General features: G+C 36.9%; 4 protein-coding genes across 5 annotated transcripts; 2 read left to right on the forward strand and 2 right to left on the reverse strand.

Moving 5' to 3' along the window:
* Positions 1 to 817: 817 nt before the first annotated feature.
* On the reverse strand, positions 818 to 6,975 carry LOC17899673 (valine--tRNA ligase, mitochondrial 1). Its single transcript, XM_006303505.2, has 21 exons — positions 6,806 to 6,975; positions 6,646 to 6,711; positions 6,047 to 6,109; positions 5,771 to 5,949; positions 5,590 to 5,662; positions 5,379 to 5,444; positions 5,213 to 5,296; positions 5,011 to 5,088; positions 4,841 to 4,924; positions 4,619 to 4,698; positions 4,392 to 4,449; positions 4,015 to 4,317; positions 3,753 to 3,923; positions 3,419 to 3,618; positions 2,879 to 3,281; positions 2,524 to 2,775; positions 1,937 to 2,437; positions 1,752 to 1,858; positions 1,543 to 1,642; positions 1,309 to 1,457; positions 818 to 1,225 (listed from the first exon to the last, which is right to left on the reverse strand). The coding sequence occupies exons 1-21, from the start codon at positions 6,941 to 6,943 to the stop codon at positions 1,033 to 1,035; spliced, it is 3,348 nt and encodes a 1,115-aa protein (XP_006303567.1). The 5' UTR covers positions 6,944 to 6,975; the 3' UTR covers positions 818 to 1,032.
* Positions 6,976 to 7,232: 257 nt separating this feature from the next.
* LOC17897322 (39S ribosomal protein L46, mitochondrial) lies at positions 7,233 to 9,052 on the reverse strand. The gene is made up of 6 exons (XM_006306494.2): positions 8,784 to 9,052; positions 8,483 to 8,548; positions 8,135 to 8,209; positions 7,910 to 8,039; positions 7,702 to 7,827; positions 7,233 to 7,594 (listed from the first exon to the last, which is right to left on the reverse strand). The coding sequence occupies exons 1-6, from the start codon at positions 8,942 to 8,944 to the stop codon at positions 7,451 to 7,453; spliced, it is 702 nt and encodes a 233-aa protein (XP_006306556.1). The 5' UTR covers positions 8,945 to 9,052; the 3' UTR covers positions 7,233 to 7,450.
* A 3,388-nt stretch (positions 9,053 to 12,440) lies between these two features.
* On the forward strand, positions 12,441 to 14,026 carry LOC17900528. The gene is made up of 5 exons (XM_023777010.1): positions 12,441 to 12,548; positions 12,758 to 12,942; positions 13,058 to 13,109; positions 13,291 to 13,383; positions 13,660 to 14,026. Exons 1-5 carry the CDS (start codon positions 12,470 to 12,472, stop codon positions 13,929 to 13,931), a joined length of 681 nt encoding a protein of 226 aa, XP_023632778.1. The 5' UTR covers positions 12,441 to 12,469; the 3' UTR covers positions 13,932 to 14,026.
* A 1,456-nt stretch (positions 14,027 to 15,482) lies between these two features.
* Positions 15,483 to 18,988, forward strand: LOC17899100 (probable splicing factor 3A subunit 1). 2 transcript variants are annotated; one of them, XR_002835479.1, is made up of 4 exons: positions 15,483 to 15,574; positions 15,712 to 17,757; positions 17,843 to 18,452; positions 18,549 to 18,988. XR_002835479.1 is itself a non-coding variant. In XM_023789752.1 (3 exons), exons 2-3 carry the CDS (start codon positions 15,721 to 15,723, stop codon positions 18,098 to 18,100), a joined length of 2,295 nt encoding a protein of 764 aa, XP_023645520.1. In that variant the 5' UTR covers positions 15,483 to 15,574; positions 15,712 to 15,720; the 3' UTR covers positions 18,101 to 18,988. The 2 variants fall into 2 exon arrangements, 1 of the variants encoding a protein (XP_023645520.1); XM_023789752.1 differs by having other exon boundaries at positions 17,843 to 18,988.
* The last annotated feature ends 347 nt before the right edge of the window (positions 18,989 to 19,335 follow it).

Below are 19,335 nucleotides of genomic sequence, written 5' to 3' on the forward strand. Positions count from 1 at the left end.
TTTTAATGTAGAGAAAGATCTTCAAGAAAATGACATAATTTGCTCCCTATAGATCTAAACTCTGAAGTCTTTAACTTCTTTTGAATGTGTTCAGAACAGGGCATGCGAGTATGCGTTCGTGCAGAGTGCACAACATTTTTTTCAGCTACGTGAGAACTTTGTTTTGCAGTAGCTGGTGACATAATATGTTCCCAATTCTAGAAGAATCTAGACGAAGGGTACGAGAGTACGTGTACATACATAAGCCAATTTGGAGTCGTGATCAACCTAATAATTAACCTTTTACCAAACAAACCGATATCACTAAAGATAAGAATCAGACACTTACCTACTGTTCCAGAGAAAAGCAGTGATGAAGTATAATTGGGCATTAAGAATTATGTTAGGACCCTATCAGAATGAACATCATTACATCAAAGAATGAAACCTAGACCAAATGTATATGTAGATGATCACACTTTTGAGGAAATCAAAAGGCTGCGGCAAAGTAAATCGTGGGACCAAGTATACTTATTCAAATTATTGAAATCAGATCAAATGTTTCATGGAAAGAAGAATAGGAAGCAAAAAAAAAAAAAAAAGTTAGATATTTTCTGATGAATGTGGGGATATACGGATACAAAATGGGGATGAGCAATCTCACTGATCTACTGTTTGGTCATCTAGTGGTATTAAGGGTCAATCTCTTGATCGTGCATATGACCCTCGAGGTTTACTATCTACTAGTATCACCATTCAGTTGCTCGGGACTAATTACACTGGGTTGACACAGTCAACACCGACACTTACGCTACCTAAACCCAAAAGTTCAGTGCAATAAACTACGAACTCTTCAAGTGCTGTTCACGTTGACCAAAACAAATCGTGTTTGCAATTGATCTCAGTTCAAAACTAATCAAAGGTTTTTCGTTTTAGAGAAATGTAATGAAATTATAGTCAAAAATCAAAACTAGTACACAAAAGCAGCACCAGGTTTCTCGAACCTGAAATATTTCATTTGGCCTTATCAGACAGAAACTGTGACTTTGTCTCTCACTTCTTCTGTTCCATTTCCTGATTTCCTGGATTGCTTGTTTCAGTAGCAAGACGGGCACTTTCCTTTTCAAAGAAATCAAATTCTTGTAGAATCTTAGCAAGCTTGGTCGCGTTGTCTTCTCTTATATTTGCAGGGACCTTCTCTTCATAGGTAGACACACTCATCATCTTCTGCAACTTATCCTTTTGCCTGATGAAACAAGAAATAAAAGTTTCATAGGATGAAATCTCAGGAAACCAACACGTGATTCAGTTACGGGTCTAGGGAATTACTTTTGTAGCTCGCCAAGCTTGTTTCTGATTTTTTCTTGTTCAGCTTCTGTGTTAATGGCTCCTTCCACTTTTAGATACACCTTGAGGTTCTCGTTTACTGTCTCAACAGAAGATCCAGGTGGGGCTGCGTGTTCTCCCTTGATAAAAACCTGTACCAAGTCCCCATAAAAACTCAGATAAGTTACACAAAACAATAGAAAAACTGCAAGAAAGAAACTGAAGATAGATTTTGACCTCTAAGGAGGATAGGTTTGCAAGGGTTCTGATCTCAAACTCGCGAGATTTTACAATTTCAGATGTTAAGTTGTTTTCACACAGAGCAAAACCAGGCAACCTGAAAAAAATGTACACAACGAAAAAAGTAACCATTTTAGTGACAGTATATTCGAAAATGCAGGATGGTTATAAAATGTCTCAATGGCCCTTTAATCATGTACTCGGACCTTTCATTTTTCTGTTTCTCCAGCAACCCTGCTCTGAGTGCCCTCATGCATTTCACAGTCGCTTGAACGGTTTCCATTTCGCTCTCCACTTTCCCATTTGTCCAATTCTGGGTTCATGACAACAGAAGAAAAGAGTTAGAAAGCCCAACAAAATAATGACAAGTTACTAAGAGAATCTTACTGACCTCTATAGCGGTTGGGTAGTCACATATCATGATAGACGCCTTTCTTTCAGTGTCTTTGGGTGAGGGAAGCCGTTGCCATAGCTCTTCGGTAACAAAAGGCATTAGTGGGTGAAGCAGTCTCAAGCCAGTCTCCAGACTTATCCAGAGAGTATGTTGTGCATGAGCCCTCTCTGAAGCAAACATTGGGTTGTCACCAGAAAAATAAGGCTTGATTGCTTCAATGTACACATCGCAGAATTGGTATTGCCACCATGCATATACTGTGTTGGCTGCATCCGAGAACTCAAATGCCTCCAGTGACTCCACTGTCTTTGATATTGCCTTATTTAGAACAGAGAGAATCCATTTGCAGCTGAACGGCATTGTTTCAGGGATTAGAGTCTGAGGAGGGGTATAATTATCGCCAAGCTTCATCATCGCAAATCTGACGGCGTTCCATAGTTTATTACACCATTGACGGTAACCAACAACTCGGAGGATGTCCAAGTTAATTTTATCAGACTAGTAAGAATCAAGAGTAGAGCAATTTTTAGTTTATAAAACACACATTGAAGGAGGCTGTTAGGGATTAGTGCAATAAATAGTACCTGAGCAGTGTAAGCGACGAGCGCAAACCGAAGAGCGTCAGTGCCACATTCAGGGATACCTTCTGGAAAGTCCTTCACTTGTCCTTCTTTGGCAACAACCAGCTCTCTTGGATCCAAGTTACCTTCTTCTAATCTCTTATGAAGACCTTCAAGAGTTACTCCGTTTATTACTTCAAGTGGATCAATGACATTTCCAAGAGATTTTGACATCTTACGCCCATGAGCATCACGTATCATAGGATGCAAATAAACCTATAGCAAAGACAAGAAATGTTTTTGCATATAAGTACTGGTCACAAAGTAATACTTGCATCTAAAGGTTATGTTCTTTGTTTGACTAAAAAATTACACGTACCTTGCTGAATGGAACCTCACCACCTAGTTTCATTCCCATCATAACCATACGAGCAACCCAGAAAAATAGAATATCATGTCCCGTTTCAAGAACAGAAGTTGGATAGAAGGCTTTGAAGTCGTCAGTTTCATCTGGCCATCCCAGAACAGATAATGGAGAGAGCCCAGAAGAAAACCATGTATCAAGTACATCAGGATCTTGAGTGAGTTCAAACTTCTTCCCAGCAAATTTCTGAGCAGCCTCCTTTCGAGCTTCTTCCTCGGTTCTAGCAACAACCCAATGGTCATTATATGCACCGACTTCCTTGAGCTGATCTCCCTCTAGAGTGGCATACCATGCTGGTATTCTGTGGCCCCACCAGAGCTGTCTCGAAATACACCAGTCACGGATGTTCTCTAACCATCTGTAAGGTTGTGATTGTTAATAGATGGTGTAGTGACATCATAAACAGCTATCACAGCTTATAAATACAATTTTGCAGTAAGAATGATAATAAATGGGGTAAATGAAAGAACCAGAGAAGTGATAAATGAAAGAAACCTTCTATATTCTGCTGTGTACTGCTTTGGTATAAACTCGAGCTTCTTGTTTTCATCAGTGATGGCAACATCAAGAGCCTCCTTTCCAATCATGCTGCAATTAACATACCACTGAGGTTTTATCATAGGCTCGATAACATCACTGGTTCTTGAGCAAAGTCCAAGCCTCATTTCATTATTTTTGGCACCTCTGTACAGCCCCTGAGTAATATATTGACAAATCAGTTAAATTCTACAAGACAGTTACAAGAAACCAAATTTTGTAATAGTATCTCCTTAAACCAACAATCGATAATAATGTCTTTTATAACTTATATAACGAGTAACAGAATTACCTGCTTCTGAAGAGCTTCAACAACTGCCTCACGAGCTGCAAAGCGTGGCATCCCAGTGAAGTCAGACCCGCCATTTGTGTTGATCTTTCCATCATCAGTGAATATGTTTATAAATTCCAGCTTGTGGCGCTTTCCAACTTCACAATCATTGGGGTCATGGGCAGGAGTAATCTACAAGAGAAGAATAAAGTAACTTCAACACAAGAAAAACAACTAAAAGTGGCAGAAACATAGAATTTAAATATACAAGAGAAATCAGTACCTTAACACAACCAGTACCAAAATTTGGATCAACAAGTATTCCATCACAGATAATTGGTAACTTCCGTCCATTAAATGGGTGCACAGCAAATTTCCCATGAAGATGCTTGTATCTTGCATCATCGGGATGAATAGCAATAGCTGTATCCCCAAGCATCGTTTCCACCCTGGTAGTGGCAACAACAACCTCGCCCAAGCCTCCCTCCAGAGGGTAAGCAAATGAAGTAAGTAGACCAAATTCTACTGGTTTCTCATAGCCAGGAACCTTTAGTAGTGTTTTCTCTTTGATGTCGATATACTCAACCTACAGATTATAGACACTCTGCATAAAGAGGATGCCATTCAGTAATCATAGTCTAACATTTGCTGCTGATTTACCTCAACGTCAGATATGGCTGTTCTCAAAACACAATCCCAATTAACAAGCCGAATATCCCTGCACAAGTCATGGTATGACTCAGTTCAGTTAAGTATGCCAACAGGGTAACGGAAGAAAAGTAAAAGAGTACCATATTCCAGTTTTAAGTGTATTCCTGTCTCCATGGATCCTTTACAACACTCATTTTATAGCTTGTATCAAATAACAAAGTAAGACTTGAACATACCTATAGATAAGCCCTTCCTTATATAACCGTACAAAGGCCTCAATGACAGCTTTTGATCTTTGCTCGTCCAGCGTAAAACACTACAAATTTATAGGCAGAAACACATCAGTAAGATGGATAGCCCCGGAACACAGGTATAAATTCATTTAGTAGCTAAAAATGTTTAATATAGCCAATTTTCCATAACATTTGCCTTAAAAATAAAACATGACTGAATTTTACCTCACGAGACCAATCGAGAGAAGCTCCTAGGCGGCGTAGTTGGGTTAGAATGGTACAGCCCGACTGGTTCTTCCACTTCCACACCTTTTCCAATATCACAAGTAATATAAGTGAATTTTCAAACAATGATAAAAGGAATATAATGCATGAGCGTCTATTTATCAACTCACTTCCTTTATGAACTCTTCGCGGCCAACGTCATGCCTTGTCATTCCTCTTTCACGCATGATATGCTTCTCAACCACAACCTAGAATGAACAAGCAAAGAATATGATACAATTTGTAAAAAGAAAACTACATGCATGCAGCCAAAAGAGATTAGCACTATAGGCTGCAATTTATATTAATATCAGACATGAGATAGGGACGAACCTGTGTAGCTATACCAGCATGGTCAACCCCAGGTACCCACAAAGCATTGTACCCAGACATTCTCTTCCAGCGAATTATTGTATCCTGCATCAGCAAACTTTTAGTCACTGATTATCGGGAATAACAGGAGAAAAAACAAGAGCACCAAAAATTGTGCTAATAAAACCTCAATTGCAGCTGTTAGTGCATGGCCAATATGCAAAGCTCCAGTCACATTTGGAGGAGGAAGAACCTGCAGAATCAATCAAAACAGCAATAAAATTTACGAAGCTCAAGAATCTTCTCAACTGAAGCTATTTGCACAAAAGTATTGGAGAAGACAATAAAAAAAGGTTGAATCCAGAATGAACGAATTTAAAATTTGGATAAGGCCTTACAATAACAAACGGTGGCTTTGAACTCTTAGCATCCGCCTTAAAAAGTTCAGATTTTTCCCACCAGGCATACCATCTGACCCAAATACAGAATCACAGAGCGATTATCTAGAATAAATTTTGTGTATGAATGAACACGCTCAAATATATGCCAAAGTAAAAGCTCTACACAGTTCACACTTACGATTTCTCTACGGCAGCAGGACTGTATTGTTTGGCCATCTGTGAAGAAAGCTTTTTCATCTCACCAAGAGGAGTTTCAGGATCCACAAAATCTTGAGGATTCTCTTCTGACGCATCCCGTTTGGAACTCTTCTTTGCGCTCTTTTTAGGTACATTGGTTCCATCTTTGGCCTGTTTTGCCTACACGAGAAGCACACCATGATAAATTTTCTAGTTCCAGGAAAAATGAAGGATGTGACTTGCACGGTGTACATAATTGGGGTTCCTCAGAGATTACCTTCAGTTCTGCCAGCCTCGCTTTCTCCAAAGCTTTTTGCTTCTTCAACTCCTTTTCTTTATTCTATTAGAAAATTCCTTACTGATTACTTTTAAAGTTGATATTGCACAGGAATAAATAATATTTTTAAGTCCAACACAATATAATGAAATCAGTGAGATTTTACAAAGGCAAAAACTGAATGAATATTTACTCAACCACTAACTCTGACAACAGGGAAAAAATTGAAATGTAAGGCGTTGCATTCAAATGTATACAATTCCACAACAATATACCAAAAGAAAGCATAAACCAGGACTATAAGAATCTGTGGCAATTACTCAAACTATTAACGTAGAACACTTCTTCATTTCTGATATAGTGCAGACGGCTTCTCTAACTATCCTATCTTAAAAATAACTAAGGCAAGATTCGATTTTCCAAGTGAGCAATCCATAGTTGTCCCTATGAGAACATTGCTCACCCCAGCTAATTGTATCACTAGCGAATCACTCTACGCACTACCTTGATTGAACAAAAATCTCAACCACAATCGTCTATGAGATTACAAGTCTTTAAACTGTTCAAATCAATAAAATGTTTGAAGTCAGAAGTCAAACCTTCTCTTCCTTCTTCTTCTTCCGCTCAAGCTCCTCCTCTGTAAGGACCTTCTTCTCTGATTCGGACTATGAATTAAGAAAACAAACATATCATTTCTCAGAAGGAATCTGAAAGTCATGTGATAATAACGACGCTAAGCAATCGGAATTTTAAGAGTACCATGATTCTGGAACCGTGAAACGAACGCAGCAGCTGATTCGTAAACGCTGGGAATAAGAAGCTTGGGTGATGAGAACGAGAAGAAGCTGCACAGGATACAAATAACGGCTTAGCTCTTCTGAGGAAGAGCAGTGACATAGACAGCAACAAAACCTGCTAGGGCTTATTGAAATCCTTTTTTCTAATCTTTTGACGGAATTGAACCAAAAAAAACAAAACTAAACCGGAACAAAGAAGTAGAGAGCTGGGTTTGTAAAACAAGTCGGTTATTTTAGTTTTCAGCCCAGTGGGCTTAGGTGCCACACGCTTGTATGAGAAGGATCCTCCATTGAAGAGATGTGACGACGATAACGAATCAACGTATGCGACTTTTTCTCAAGATACTGTATGTTATCTGTATCGGAGAGATGTGTGAGAAATAAAAAGGTTGAGAAAATAGCCAACTACAGTGGATAGTCTACATTCAAATACTTCTGATCAAACTGTCAACAAAAAATTCCTTGTGACTAAGAAAAACCAGAGATATGGTTTGGTCTGGTTGGTTATTCACAACATCTTGTTTAGGATCAACTCTCTCGAAACCAGAAAGATTACAGGGATGAAGAAGAAAATATCCAAATAGGAATTTTCTGGTGTGAGAGTGACTCAGCTAATGATCATCTTGTTGAAGAATTCAGCTTGCTCAGGGAAGAATTCCAAAAGCTCATCTTTGGTTACCCACACAAAATCCTCGCAGTTGCTTATGTTGTATTTTGATGCTGCTACTACACTGCATTTGAAGAAGAACCTCTACACAACGGCAAAAAGGAGAGAGACCCAAAAAAAAAACTCATTAACTTCAATACTCCGATGACACCTATTCGATAAATCTCTTGAGCTTTGTTCTTAGTTATTACCTTGTAAGATGGCAAATCAGGCGTTTCTTCTGTAGGTTGTATAGCCATGTGAGCCATTGGAGCATTTCCAACAAAGTATGTGTGAGTAAGGTCTCCTAAGACTGACTTCAAAGCAGATTCTGCGCACTGCAAATACCAAATTCACATACAACAATAAGCATCATGGATGAAATTTCATGGTGTTATGGATCAAAATAGAAACAATCACCTTGCGAAGAGTTGGCTCAGAATCGTACACTTTCTCAGGGAAATGCCAGACAGGTTTGTCACTTGTAGCTCCAAATGGCTTGCCGAAGATGAGAAGATACAACTTTTTGTCTAGAGCTCTATATAATGACCTATAATAGTAGCATATTTCCAAAACTAACTATCAATCGTCAATCGAAGAGAAACACAACAGTGCAAGAAACTTTAAGAGGTGCTATCAACTTACTTCCTATCATTTTTCTTGTCAGCCTCTGTAATTCTAGGAGCAGGTACATAGTCCATTTGGTATTCACCCTTGGCTCTGTATTCAAGCATCAGAAGATCAACCAAAGACAAAATTAGAATTTCATGGAAGAGTCACAAAAAATTTCATTACATAGACTGAACTAGAAATAGTCACAGAACCTTCACCATACATCTACGAGCATATAATAGTTCTAAATTTTCACAACAGGTGCTGCACAGGTTACTCAATAACTCAGATGATCCATTCCAAAGTTGAATGAACAAGAAGCCGTTGAACAGATCATAAGCTTGGCGACATCATGATATTGAAGAAAGCAGAAACATTTACCTGTTCTTAGCAATGTCCAAGAACTCATCTGGGTATCTACGACGAAACTGCTGTTGCCAATTGAATCTGCAACAGATCAACCAATCAAGACAAAATGTTTCCGTAAAGGTGAACCACAGTGTAAAAATCAAAACTTTCACTGCTCAATGACTCAAATCCTATCTAATTCCACCACATCAAAATACAGTTCGAGCTACATAGAAAAAAAGTATCCTTTGAATCACATAACTCTACTTGTCTCCCAACATTATAATGCCAAAGAAAAATACAGAACACAAGCAAAAAAATGAGAGAGCTTTACTTAAACTCCTGGAAAGCGTAAACAGCAGGATCCGGTTTAGGTATGACAACACGCAATCTCTCAAAAAGCACCGAAGCTACGATCTTATCAGAGCTCGTGCAAAACCCTCGCCTGCTCTCCAAGAGAGGCTTAGCTAGTAATCGCAAAGATGATCTCTGCATTTCTCAATCTCAACCCAGAAACGAAATCGGATTTGACTAGTGAGAGAGAGTGAAACGCCGGCGCTTGAGCCTGAGGGTTTTTCGATGATAAATCCCCTACAGGTTAAACCACCGATTCGTCAGAGTGAAGAAAAAGAAATTTTATTGGTTAACATAACCAGACAGCACCATAATCCGGTTTGCTTTAATAAAATTGGATTACAATGGAAAACTAAACCACGTGATCCGGTTTGCTCTGGTACAATTGGATTGCAATATTGCATGGTACACAGGCAAAATCGTGATGTACTGTTATAATAAAACTCGATGTGACTAGTTCCCCAAATCAATATCAATCTACATGGTCTTGCGAGAACAACGCAGACAAAGTCGTGGACTTATTCAGAAGAAAGGTCCGTGACAACATTCTCTAATCAATACTTTTTAAGATTGAGCATTTGTGTTTTTGGTTAAAGTGTAACCCTTAACTTTTATTACAATGGCCCCGATAGAGTTATAAACAAAACAAATGGGTCCAAGTTATTAGCAACAGACAAAATCCCCAAACCTGAGCTTCAATCATCACCGTCTGATTCTCCATAATTACCGATCAGTAATCTTGAACCGTCCAATGAAATGAACAACCGAACAACAAACATGCATAGACAAATTACAAGCTCAGCTTTGGTAAAAACTAAAGTTTCCTAATATGTTTATGAAACTACTGTATAATTCACAAGAGAAATCAATTAATTGATAGCAGTTTCTTAATTCATCATATCTCATTTGGTTGATTACTAGAGATTTAGTTTTTCGTTCGGGTGTTTTGTTTTTATCACAACAAGTTTAGTAAAGATTTGTAGCGCAGTCTGAAGTTGTCGGAACTCGGAAGTGGAATGGGTTTCTGACAAAATATGGTTTGAACTAAATTGTTACTATTTTGTTTGTTCGACGACGTGTAAAAATTGGAGTATATACTTGTATCATATGTAATCCAATTAAAAAAAGAGAAAAAAACTTGGCTTAATATCTAGTTATCTACCCCCACTAAACTAAACGGTTCCTGTTTAACCAAATAAACATATTGATATTATAATCTCAGGATTCTCCAACATAAGATATGAAAAATAATCTACTCGGACCCATGAGAATATATAAGAGGATCTTTATCATGGATCAATCATGCATGCTGTTTGAAATTTTGAAATTGTATATTACTAAATATTCGTATTGGTTTTCGATCGTTGCTACGTAACGTATGTTAAGGACATGGGTAATTTACAGTTTTAAAAAACTGAACTCTTTTCAAATCATTAGCATCTATAGTACTCTTTTTATCGGTCGCTTGGTTCAAATAAAAGAACCATGTGAAAGAGAAGAGCAAGTATAATAACAATGATGATTGTAACTTGTGTGGTTAGCCTAGATGCATGAAAAAACTTGTATATAATTTAAAAAAAAAACATTGTCGTAACCCGAAAAGGTAACAGAGTTCTCTATTGATCATCAAACTTGTGATACATTGAGTTGTTAAAGTTGTAATTATATGGATCACCATCAAGAAAAACCATGTAAGATTGCAATCATCGAATTTGACCAGGTAAAGAAGGGCAAGCCTCTCAGTGTGTGTGTTGTGTACAAAGTGTTTGGGGTTAGGACCATTCAAACCTCGAATATTATTTTAAAGAAGGAGAAGAAGAAGAAGACCCAAGAAAAGGATACGGCTGCAATCTTTCTAAATTTTCCAATTGGGTCCCGCCGGCATGCATACATTTGTCCCCACTGAGAATTCGTATGCCGGCTAATTTGCATTCCAATCGAGAAAAAAGAAAAAAAGCATACTCTGGAGACAAATTTATAATCTTTAATTTTGTCGCATTATACTATATCATTTATAACAATATATATAGGGTAACCAATATACAAATCGCCAAGTAATTTTCTCTTTTTGTTTGACTAATAATAAGAAAACCTAAAAATGGACACTACAAGTTTGATCCAAGGAACTGAAAATATTTTCAATAGATAATAATCTCTAAGTTGCTCATCAAAATGTAAGTGGATTTTAGTACATCTTTTTTTTTCTTTTTTTTTGGTGTGTGGCAGCTCGTGTTGTGAGCTATGTTCTCATTGATAGAAACACGTACATGGTACAAAAATAAATTAGCAGAAATTGAAATGAAAGGTAGAGGTAATGATGGAGTAAACGTGATAAGATATGACATGACCCCACGAAGAAGAAGAACAAATGAAAGTTATATATAAAATCTAAGAGGAAAAAGTACCTAATAATAGAAGAACAGGTTGTTCACCAAATCGGAAAGCAATGCTTTGAAGAATATATATATACTTTTATATATACGGAGGTAAAGCTGCAGAATTTGAATTTTTCTTACTTTTCGTTAACATGCATGACTTTGATCAGTAGATATGGTTGAATGTAGGTTTAGTTCAACCAAGAGTTTCACATTTCACCTATGTTATATTGGTGATCACTAAAGTATATATATATTGCCTAGCTAGCTAGTTTTAAATAAAATTATATGATTGAGATGATTTATCATTTTATGTAGTACATGTACTGACGTACAAATCACAAAAATAATCAAATTTATCGTGTCTATTTGTTGTACCAACACATATATAAACACGATCGACTGAATCAAGTGATATACACAGCATGCATTCACCAAAATTCTCTCTCTTCCATGAGTAACATGCATGAGAGCAGCAACAATAGAAAACATAGCTAGACATCATGATGATATTTTCATCGCCTTTAGCCATTATTCAGTCCCCCATTTACCTAACCCCACTCAGATTTCAAAACTTTGTTCCAGTTCTTTTTTTTTTGTTTTACACATTGGTCAATATCAATTTATTTTCCCCATCGACATATATATATAGTTTGTCTTTTGTGCACCACCTCATATATTGACCAAAGCTTGTAATCAACATGGTATCCGAATCATTGCAAGAACAACGAGTATTCACACTCTATGTAAATACTTCTGCACTAAAATATCTTTCTCTAGTAAAGTATGCATGCACATATTCTAAGACATGTACTAAAACTATTAATATTTTTCCAACTGTGCAATATTGTCAAATTAATTGACAAAATCGAATGTGAGATTCGTTTGCTTAACATATATTATTGCAAAGGTGGAGTAACAAATCATATTTTGAAGTTTTGAATTCTTGTATAAGAAATGCGGTTAAAAATGATCACATCTCACCAATAGATTTATTTCTAATGGACACACACTATCCACCCATTATTGCTCTTTTATCTTTTCTTTACAGTTGACTGTATTGAGTACTAAGTTTTCTCATTCCAAGTTTCTTCACTTCCTTTAGCTATTTTTTTTTTCCTTTTTCTTTTTCTTTTTAATTTTCGTTTTCATGCTTTATTTGGATTATTTAAATTTGTTTTTAACTTTTTTACTCACAACCCACCAAGATAAATAGGCAGCCACATGGTCTCTCCCCTTAATTCAACACATTCACAGTCAAGTCCACAAATATCATAAACAAACCAGAAAAATGAGTGAGCTTTCCTACTCTCTCCCCTCTTGGGATCTCCATAACCTTGGATCGCTCTTCAACCAAAACTTCAACCTAGGTATAGACAACAACATACATATTACTGATCTTTTTATATATCTATATAAATATGATGATGTATGTTGAGCTTGTTTGATCAAAATTATGTATGCTTTTTCTGAAAGATGAACGTATTTTGTGCTTATTAATTCAAGAAGATTTCATTAAAAACATATATACATACACACATATATAATGGAAGGACTTGGCCATGCAATGTACTTGTAGATGCATGGGGGCTCATTGATGAATCGCCGGAGCATATATTATGTTCGCCGGAGATCGATATTGGGGACTTTTCCACCGGATACCTTGAAGACGCACTCATCGAATTTGGTGGGAGAAGCAAACGGCGACGTCTCTCGTTCAACGGTGCTGAGGACATACCAAATCATGATTTAGACATTTCTCAGGTTTTTATTTGATTATACTACTGGTTATTTTCGTTTGTCATTTACATAACTATTCACTGTTTTTTTTTTCTTCTTATGAAACTGAGTTAGTTGATCGTGGTATATAATAATGCAGAATCATTGGGGCCTGTCGGAGAGTTATAGTTGCACGAGTAGTCAGTTTGCAGGTAGACCTACTTCTTTATTACTACCACCCATATTAATTTGTTTTTGGACTTAAATATTATTTATTTATTATTATCACATAAATCAAATATACATAGTGCTGTTTTAATATAATAGTAAGAAAATTGAATAATTTTGATGTTTAATTTATAAATTTAACATAGTGTTCTAATATTTAAACAGATGAATCGCCAAATTCTTCCATCAATATATGTTCAGAAGAAAAATCCTCGAATTTTTCAAAAAACTCTTTTGAACCATCCTCGTCCACGCCAAGTAAGTGTTCTGTATTTTCTTCCAAAGTTGTAGTGAAAGTGAAAATATACTTTTGTGTTTATGCGTATTGCCCATGTTCTTGTTTGTCCATTGGCCTTATATATGCGTTTATGCATATTTGATATCAAAAAATTGTGTTTCTAATCACATGTAAATTAAAGTATCTTAGCAAGTACTCTAGTTTCTTTTTAACCTAGCTGTATCATATTTACTTTTTATACACCCGGGTCGTCATTATAATAAACATGCACTATACTTAATACTTGTGCGTTACAGAGAAGAACGACAATGAGGAGAAGAAGAGGGTGGTGTATCCATTTGGAGTGGTGAAACCAGGTGGTCGAGAAGAAGATGTAACCCTAAATGACATTAACAAGAGAATTCTAATGCCATCTTCTCGGCCGGTTCGCCATCCAGTTGGAGACTTTGCATGCCGCCCGTGTGTCTCTGCAGATGGACCGGGTCTGTCAGGCAAAGCCGTGGTTGCTTTCACGAAGATACAAACACTAGGGAGTGGCACAATTACTATTATAAGAACTAAGGGATGATATATGTATTTGTAATTACGCGGGCTCGTTATAATGAGATCTCTTCTCGATATGTTGAAAAAAATATATTAATCACTGGTTAACATATTCAAACATATTTGTTGTATATAGTTAGAAAGATTGTTATATATGTGTGTTTTGCCTTTTTATTTAAACCTTTTCAAAAAGAATCAAGATTATCTTAGAGACTTAATTAATTACTAAACAAAAATAACAAAAAAGAACTTAAGAAAAACCAAGATTTTGTATATGATAGGGAAAAAAAAAAAGTCGCTTTGCTTTTGATTTATTATGTTTTTGTTTGCATGTTCGTCTTTTTTTGGTTCTTTATCCTTTTTCACCTTAGCAAACCCTTTTGTTCTTTAATTCCAAAACAAAAATATTCAGTAGAAACCAAATAAACAAACGAAGCGTGAAGAAGAATAGTCAGTAAAGAAATAAAAGCAAAAGAAAAAAAAATGTAGAAAAGCAAGTACACAGAAAAAAAAAAAGAACCTTATCATGAAATTTTCGAAGATGGTTAATATGATGGATGTTAAGCAGCAAATCATTGTACTTTCTTACCTATATGTTCAAGATTATTGATGATTATATACTGATTATTAATACCATACACATGCGGTAAGAAAATTAGACAATCATATGAAACAGAATTACATTAGTAAAATTGATGAAATCTAAATAAAATTTGAATTGAAAGAATAGACTGCCGACTGGTATATAGTTTATTATTTTTAAAGAGAAAAATCCAAAAAAATAAAATATATATATATCAAAGCTTCTACTATTATTTTGTTTAAGCAAATTTGAATTTCAAATTAGAACAACTCTTAACTCTGAAATTTAATTTCATACTAAGCCATCAATTAGACGTCATGTTTATGTAATATGACGTTTGTCGGCATTTTCTGTACTGGAAGGAAATAAAATAAAATAAAAGCTAAGCACTTAGTTTTATAGCATGTGGGAAAAAATAAAACATGTTTTCAGGTGGTTAGTGACGTGGATTGGTAAATTAATACTTAAATAAACAAATTGTAATGCTCGCTCTTATATATTTTTGTTCTTCAAATTAAATGGAATATTAACCACTAATTTCCCGGTAATTAACATTATTTTTTCCTCTCAGAAAGGATGCTTTTAACCTTAGTGGGTTGGGTCCATGTCGGTAGACCATGGTTAAATTAAACCAATGTTGAATAAACAACTAATATTTTGAATCTAATCTTTCTTCAATATTTCTGTATAAATTACTAAATTAGATACTTGTTATACCTCAGTGATTTAAAAACTAGAAAAGAAGCAAATTATGGTTTGTGTTCATAAACAAAAAAAATGGTTTGTATTCATGCTGTAATAATGTAATGAGGTCGTTGAGGAAAACTAATAAAATCATTGAAGACAACATGAACTCATCATGAAACTCTCTCATGATTAAAGTCGGTAACAATTAAATATGGACCAAAAATTGTAAGCCCAAGTAAAAAAAAGCCCATTACTAAATCTATATAAACCTTCACCGTTTTGGAAAGCTTTTAAAGATCACAAATATCTTTTGTCTTCTCCGTCCTCCGCTTCTTCTCCTCTTGAAAATTGACTTTTCTTTTCGCGGCGGTTCTGTTCCTTACCGGCAAAAGTACACGGTATGTTCTTCTTCTCTTCTTTTTTTTTGCAATCTCTATCCTAAAGCATAGTCCTTCACATAACGGATTCCTCTATTTGTTTTATTTCCCGCTTAATCAGATCTGTATTAGAAATTTGAATATTTGTTGGGTTGCAGGAACGTAACATGTTGGGTACTTTTAAAAAGATACTGCCACTAGAGGCTCCTCCTGCTGACGGTAATCTAGGACCGCTTCCTCCGTCGCAAATCACGGATGGAGAAATGGAAGAGAAGGAGTTGCAAGCAGAGCAAAACAATTCAAATCAAGCTCCGGTGGTGGTTACTGTTGATACTCACACGAATCCTATCGGGATCATCTATCCACCTAAAGGCATAAAAGATATCATCGAGAGAACGGCTCTGTTTGTTTCCAAATTGGGGTTGGTGTTTGAAAACAAGGTTAAAGCCGAGAAAGCGAGTAAAGTTAATTTTAATTTTCTGAAAAACGATGATCCTTATCACGCCTTTTACCTGCACAAGCTCTCTGAGTACTCTGCTCAGAAACAAGACGGAGCTACTCAGATTACTATTTCGGAAGATCCTGAAGCATGCGATGCAGTACCTGACCCTCAGGCTCCATTCAGGGTTCCTCCTAAGCCTTTAGAAGAACCTGAACCTCTCAAGTATACAGTTCGAATTCCTATAGGGATCATGGACGAGGAGCTTGATATTGTTAAGCATACAGCGCAGTTTGTGGCGCGGAATGGGGAAACCTTTTTAAGGGATTTGATGAGTAGAGAGATGAGCAATCCTCAGTTTCAGTTTTTGAAGCCAACTCATAGCATGTTCACTTTTTTCACTTCTCTGGTTGATTCGTATTCTCAAGTATTAATGCCACCCAAAGATTTTAAAGAAAAGCTGAGAAAGAGTGCTGCTGATTTGACTACCATTCTTGAGCGTTGCTTAAATCGTCTTGAATGGGATCGTTCCCAGGAGCTACAGAGGAAAAAAGAAGAAGACGAGGAAGAGAAGGAGAATGTGCAGATGGCTATGATCGATTGGCATGATTTTTCGGTTGTTGAGTTAATATATTTTGCGGACGAGGAAGATGAGGAGTTGCCACCATCTATGACACTTGATGAGGTTATAACAAGCAGCAAAGCATCGGTAATGGAAGAAGATGAAGTTGTTGAGTCTGCAGGAAAGGAGGAAGAAATGGAAATGGATGAAGAAGAAGTTAAACTTGTTGTAGAAGGGATGAGAGCAGCGAACCTTGAAGAGAATGGTTGCTCTATGCAGGTTGAAAATGCACCTATGAGGATTGTTAAGAACTGGAAGAGGCCAGAAGATAGGATCACGACTGAGAGAGATCCAACTAAAGTTGTTATATCACCAATTACTGGCGAGTTGATTCCCATTTACGAGATGTCTGAGCACATGCGGATTTCTCTTATCGATCCTAAGTTTAAAGAGCAGAAGGATCGAATGTTTGCTAAGATTCGTGAGACCACACTTGCACAAGATGATGAGATTGCGAAAAACATTGTCGGGTTGGCCCGCCTGCGTCCTGATATATTTGGAACTACCGAAGAAGAAGTCTCAAATGCTGTAAAAGCAGAGATTGAGAAGAAGAAAGATGAGCAGCTGAAGCAAGTAATATGGGATGGTCACACTGGAAGTATCGGTCGCACAGCAAACCAAGCCTTGACTCAGAACAGTAATGGTGATGTGCGAGGTGATGGTGTTTATGGAGATCCTAATAGCTTCCCTGGTCCAGCTGCTCTTCCTCCTCCTCGACCAGGTGTCCCAAGAGTCCAGCCACTGCCACCACTTCCTAATCTCGCCTTGAACCTCCCTCGCCCTCTTCCTACTGTTCAGTACCCAGGTGCACTGAGGCCACTTGGTGCTCCAATGATGCAGCCAATACATCAGCAACACCAGCTCTCGATGCCCTGGCCACCTGGACACCCTTTGATGATGATGAACCGACCAACACAAATACAGCCTGGTATGCATGTTCCCCCTCCACCAGGATCTCAGTTTGCTCATATGCTAGTTCCTAGACCTTATGATCAGCTTCCACTGCCTTCAATGGGGATGATGCAACAACTACCTATGCCTGGGATGTCTCCTGCATCTCTTACTGAGGAGCCTGAGCCAAAGAGACAAAAGTTTGAGGAGTCATCCCTTGTTCCTGAAGACCAGTTTCTTGCTCATCATCCGGTAATGTGTTTTTCAGACTCTTAAATCATTTTCTTATCCATTTTTCTTTCCCCTGAATTGTCTTACATGTTTTATACATTTTCAGGGTTCGGCTAGAATCAAGGTTTCTGTGCCAAACGGGGATGATAGGAAAGTCATTGAGATCACAGTGCAGTCGTTGTCCGAAAATGTGGGAAGTTTGAAGGAGAAAATAGCGGGGGAGACACAAACTCCTGCAAACAAACAGAAGTTAAGTGGGAAATCTGGATTCTTAAAGGACAACATGTCACTTGCGCATTACAATGTGGAAGCAGGAGAAATCCTAACACTGTCTTTGCGAGAACGTGGTGGGAGAAAGAGATAGACACCGTTTGGTTGATACAGGGAAATGCTTTTGAACCTCTTAATTCTTGTTCTTTATTCGATGTTTTTTGTTGGTGGCGAAAAGTATTTGTACTGCTCTGTAGTCTCTAGTGCAGGCCTCATTACCCTACTCGTCATATCTCTCTACTATTACTGACTTGAGTTTGTTTTGGATTTGCAGCTAGTTTTGGGGCAACGTTTTGCTCTGTAAACTTAAAAATAACATATTTGATACTCTGCTTTGTGCGTTGTTCACTTTGTTAAGCTTTTAAATGAAATCTTCTTCCTCTTCTTTGTAGGTACCATATGAGGATGCCGCTTTGCTTGTTCCCACATGTTGATCATTGTCGCAGGTATGCACATAATTAGAATAGCTATGATGTTAGGTGAAAGGTGAAACATTGCGAACCTTGTAGGATTTAAACATGGGTATTCTCTTCTGGTTATAGAAAAAAGTTCTGTTCGACTCTGATGCTGCCACCTCCAGAAACCATAACTCTTGTGTCGTCTAAGTTCTGTTTACAAACACGAGTTCAGAGCAGAATATGAGAAACGGATTATAGATAGTAGTATCCATAATGCAAATTTAACTTTGTAAGATGCTCAGATCAAGTTTTTGATAGGGTTAGTATACAATTAGACTTGTTGAAGGGATCACGAGCGAGTAGCTTGATATTATCAAGGTCACAGTACAGTCAGAATGGGAGATCGTTTCGTCAAGGGATTGATCACGTCGTAAGAGTATTCAGTTTTTTCACCGATTTTGTTGATGCATTAACTTATATGGAACTATTAATGCCTCCCAATATTTTGGAGCTGAATTATAAGAGACTCGAGGAACGGTGCTTATGCTTTCTGAATTCCTTGCTCATTATTCATAAAACCTAAACACCATCATCCATATGATTCGTATGCATAAACTTTGTAGATTTGGTTGTCTGGTTATAAAAAGAAAAATTGTTTAAAGTTCTCTGTTTAGCAAACCACTTTGAACAAGAAAAATCAATAGACGCTGACATTAAAAGCAAGTACCTTATAATGAAAATTGAGATGGTTATAATTGTAAAACAATAAATCATCTATATTCTTTAATCTTTTTCTGAGACAAAGTGGATCGATCTTTAGGAAAACAAATGAGTTTGCGTTTGAAACTTTGGATCAACAAACAGTCGAAAATGTCTAGTACACTGATTCTGATGTTGCTATTCAAAAGCACTAACTGTGTAGAGTAAAAAT

This window comes from Capsella rubella, unplaced genomic scaffold (assembly GCF_000375325.1).
Source record: "Capsella rubella cultivar Monte Gargano unplaced genomic scaffold, Caprub1_0 scaffold_1, whole genome shotgun sequence".
Classification (NCBI taxonomy): domain Eukaryota; kingdom Viridiplantae; phylum Streptophyta; class Magnoliopsida; order Brassicales; family Brassicaceae; genus Capsella; species Capsella rubella.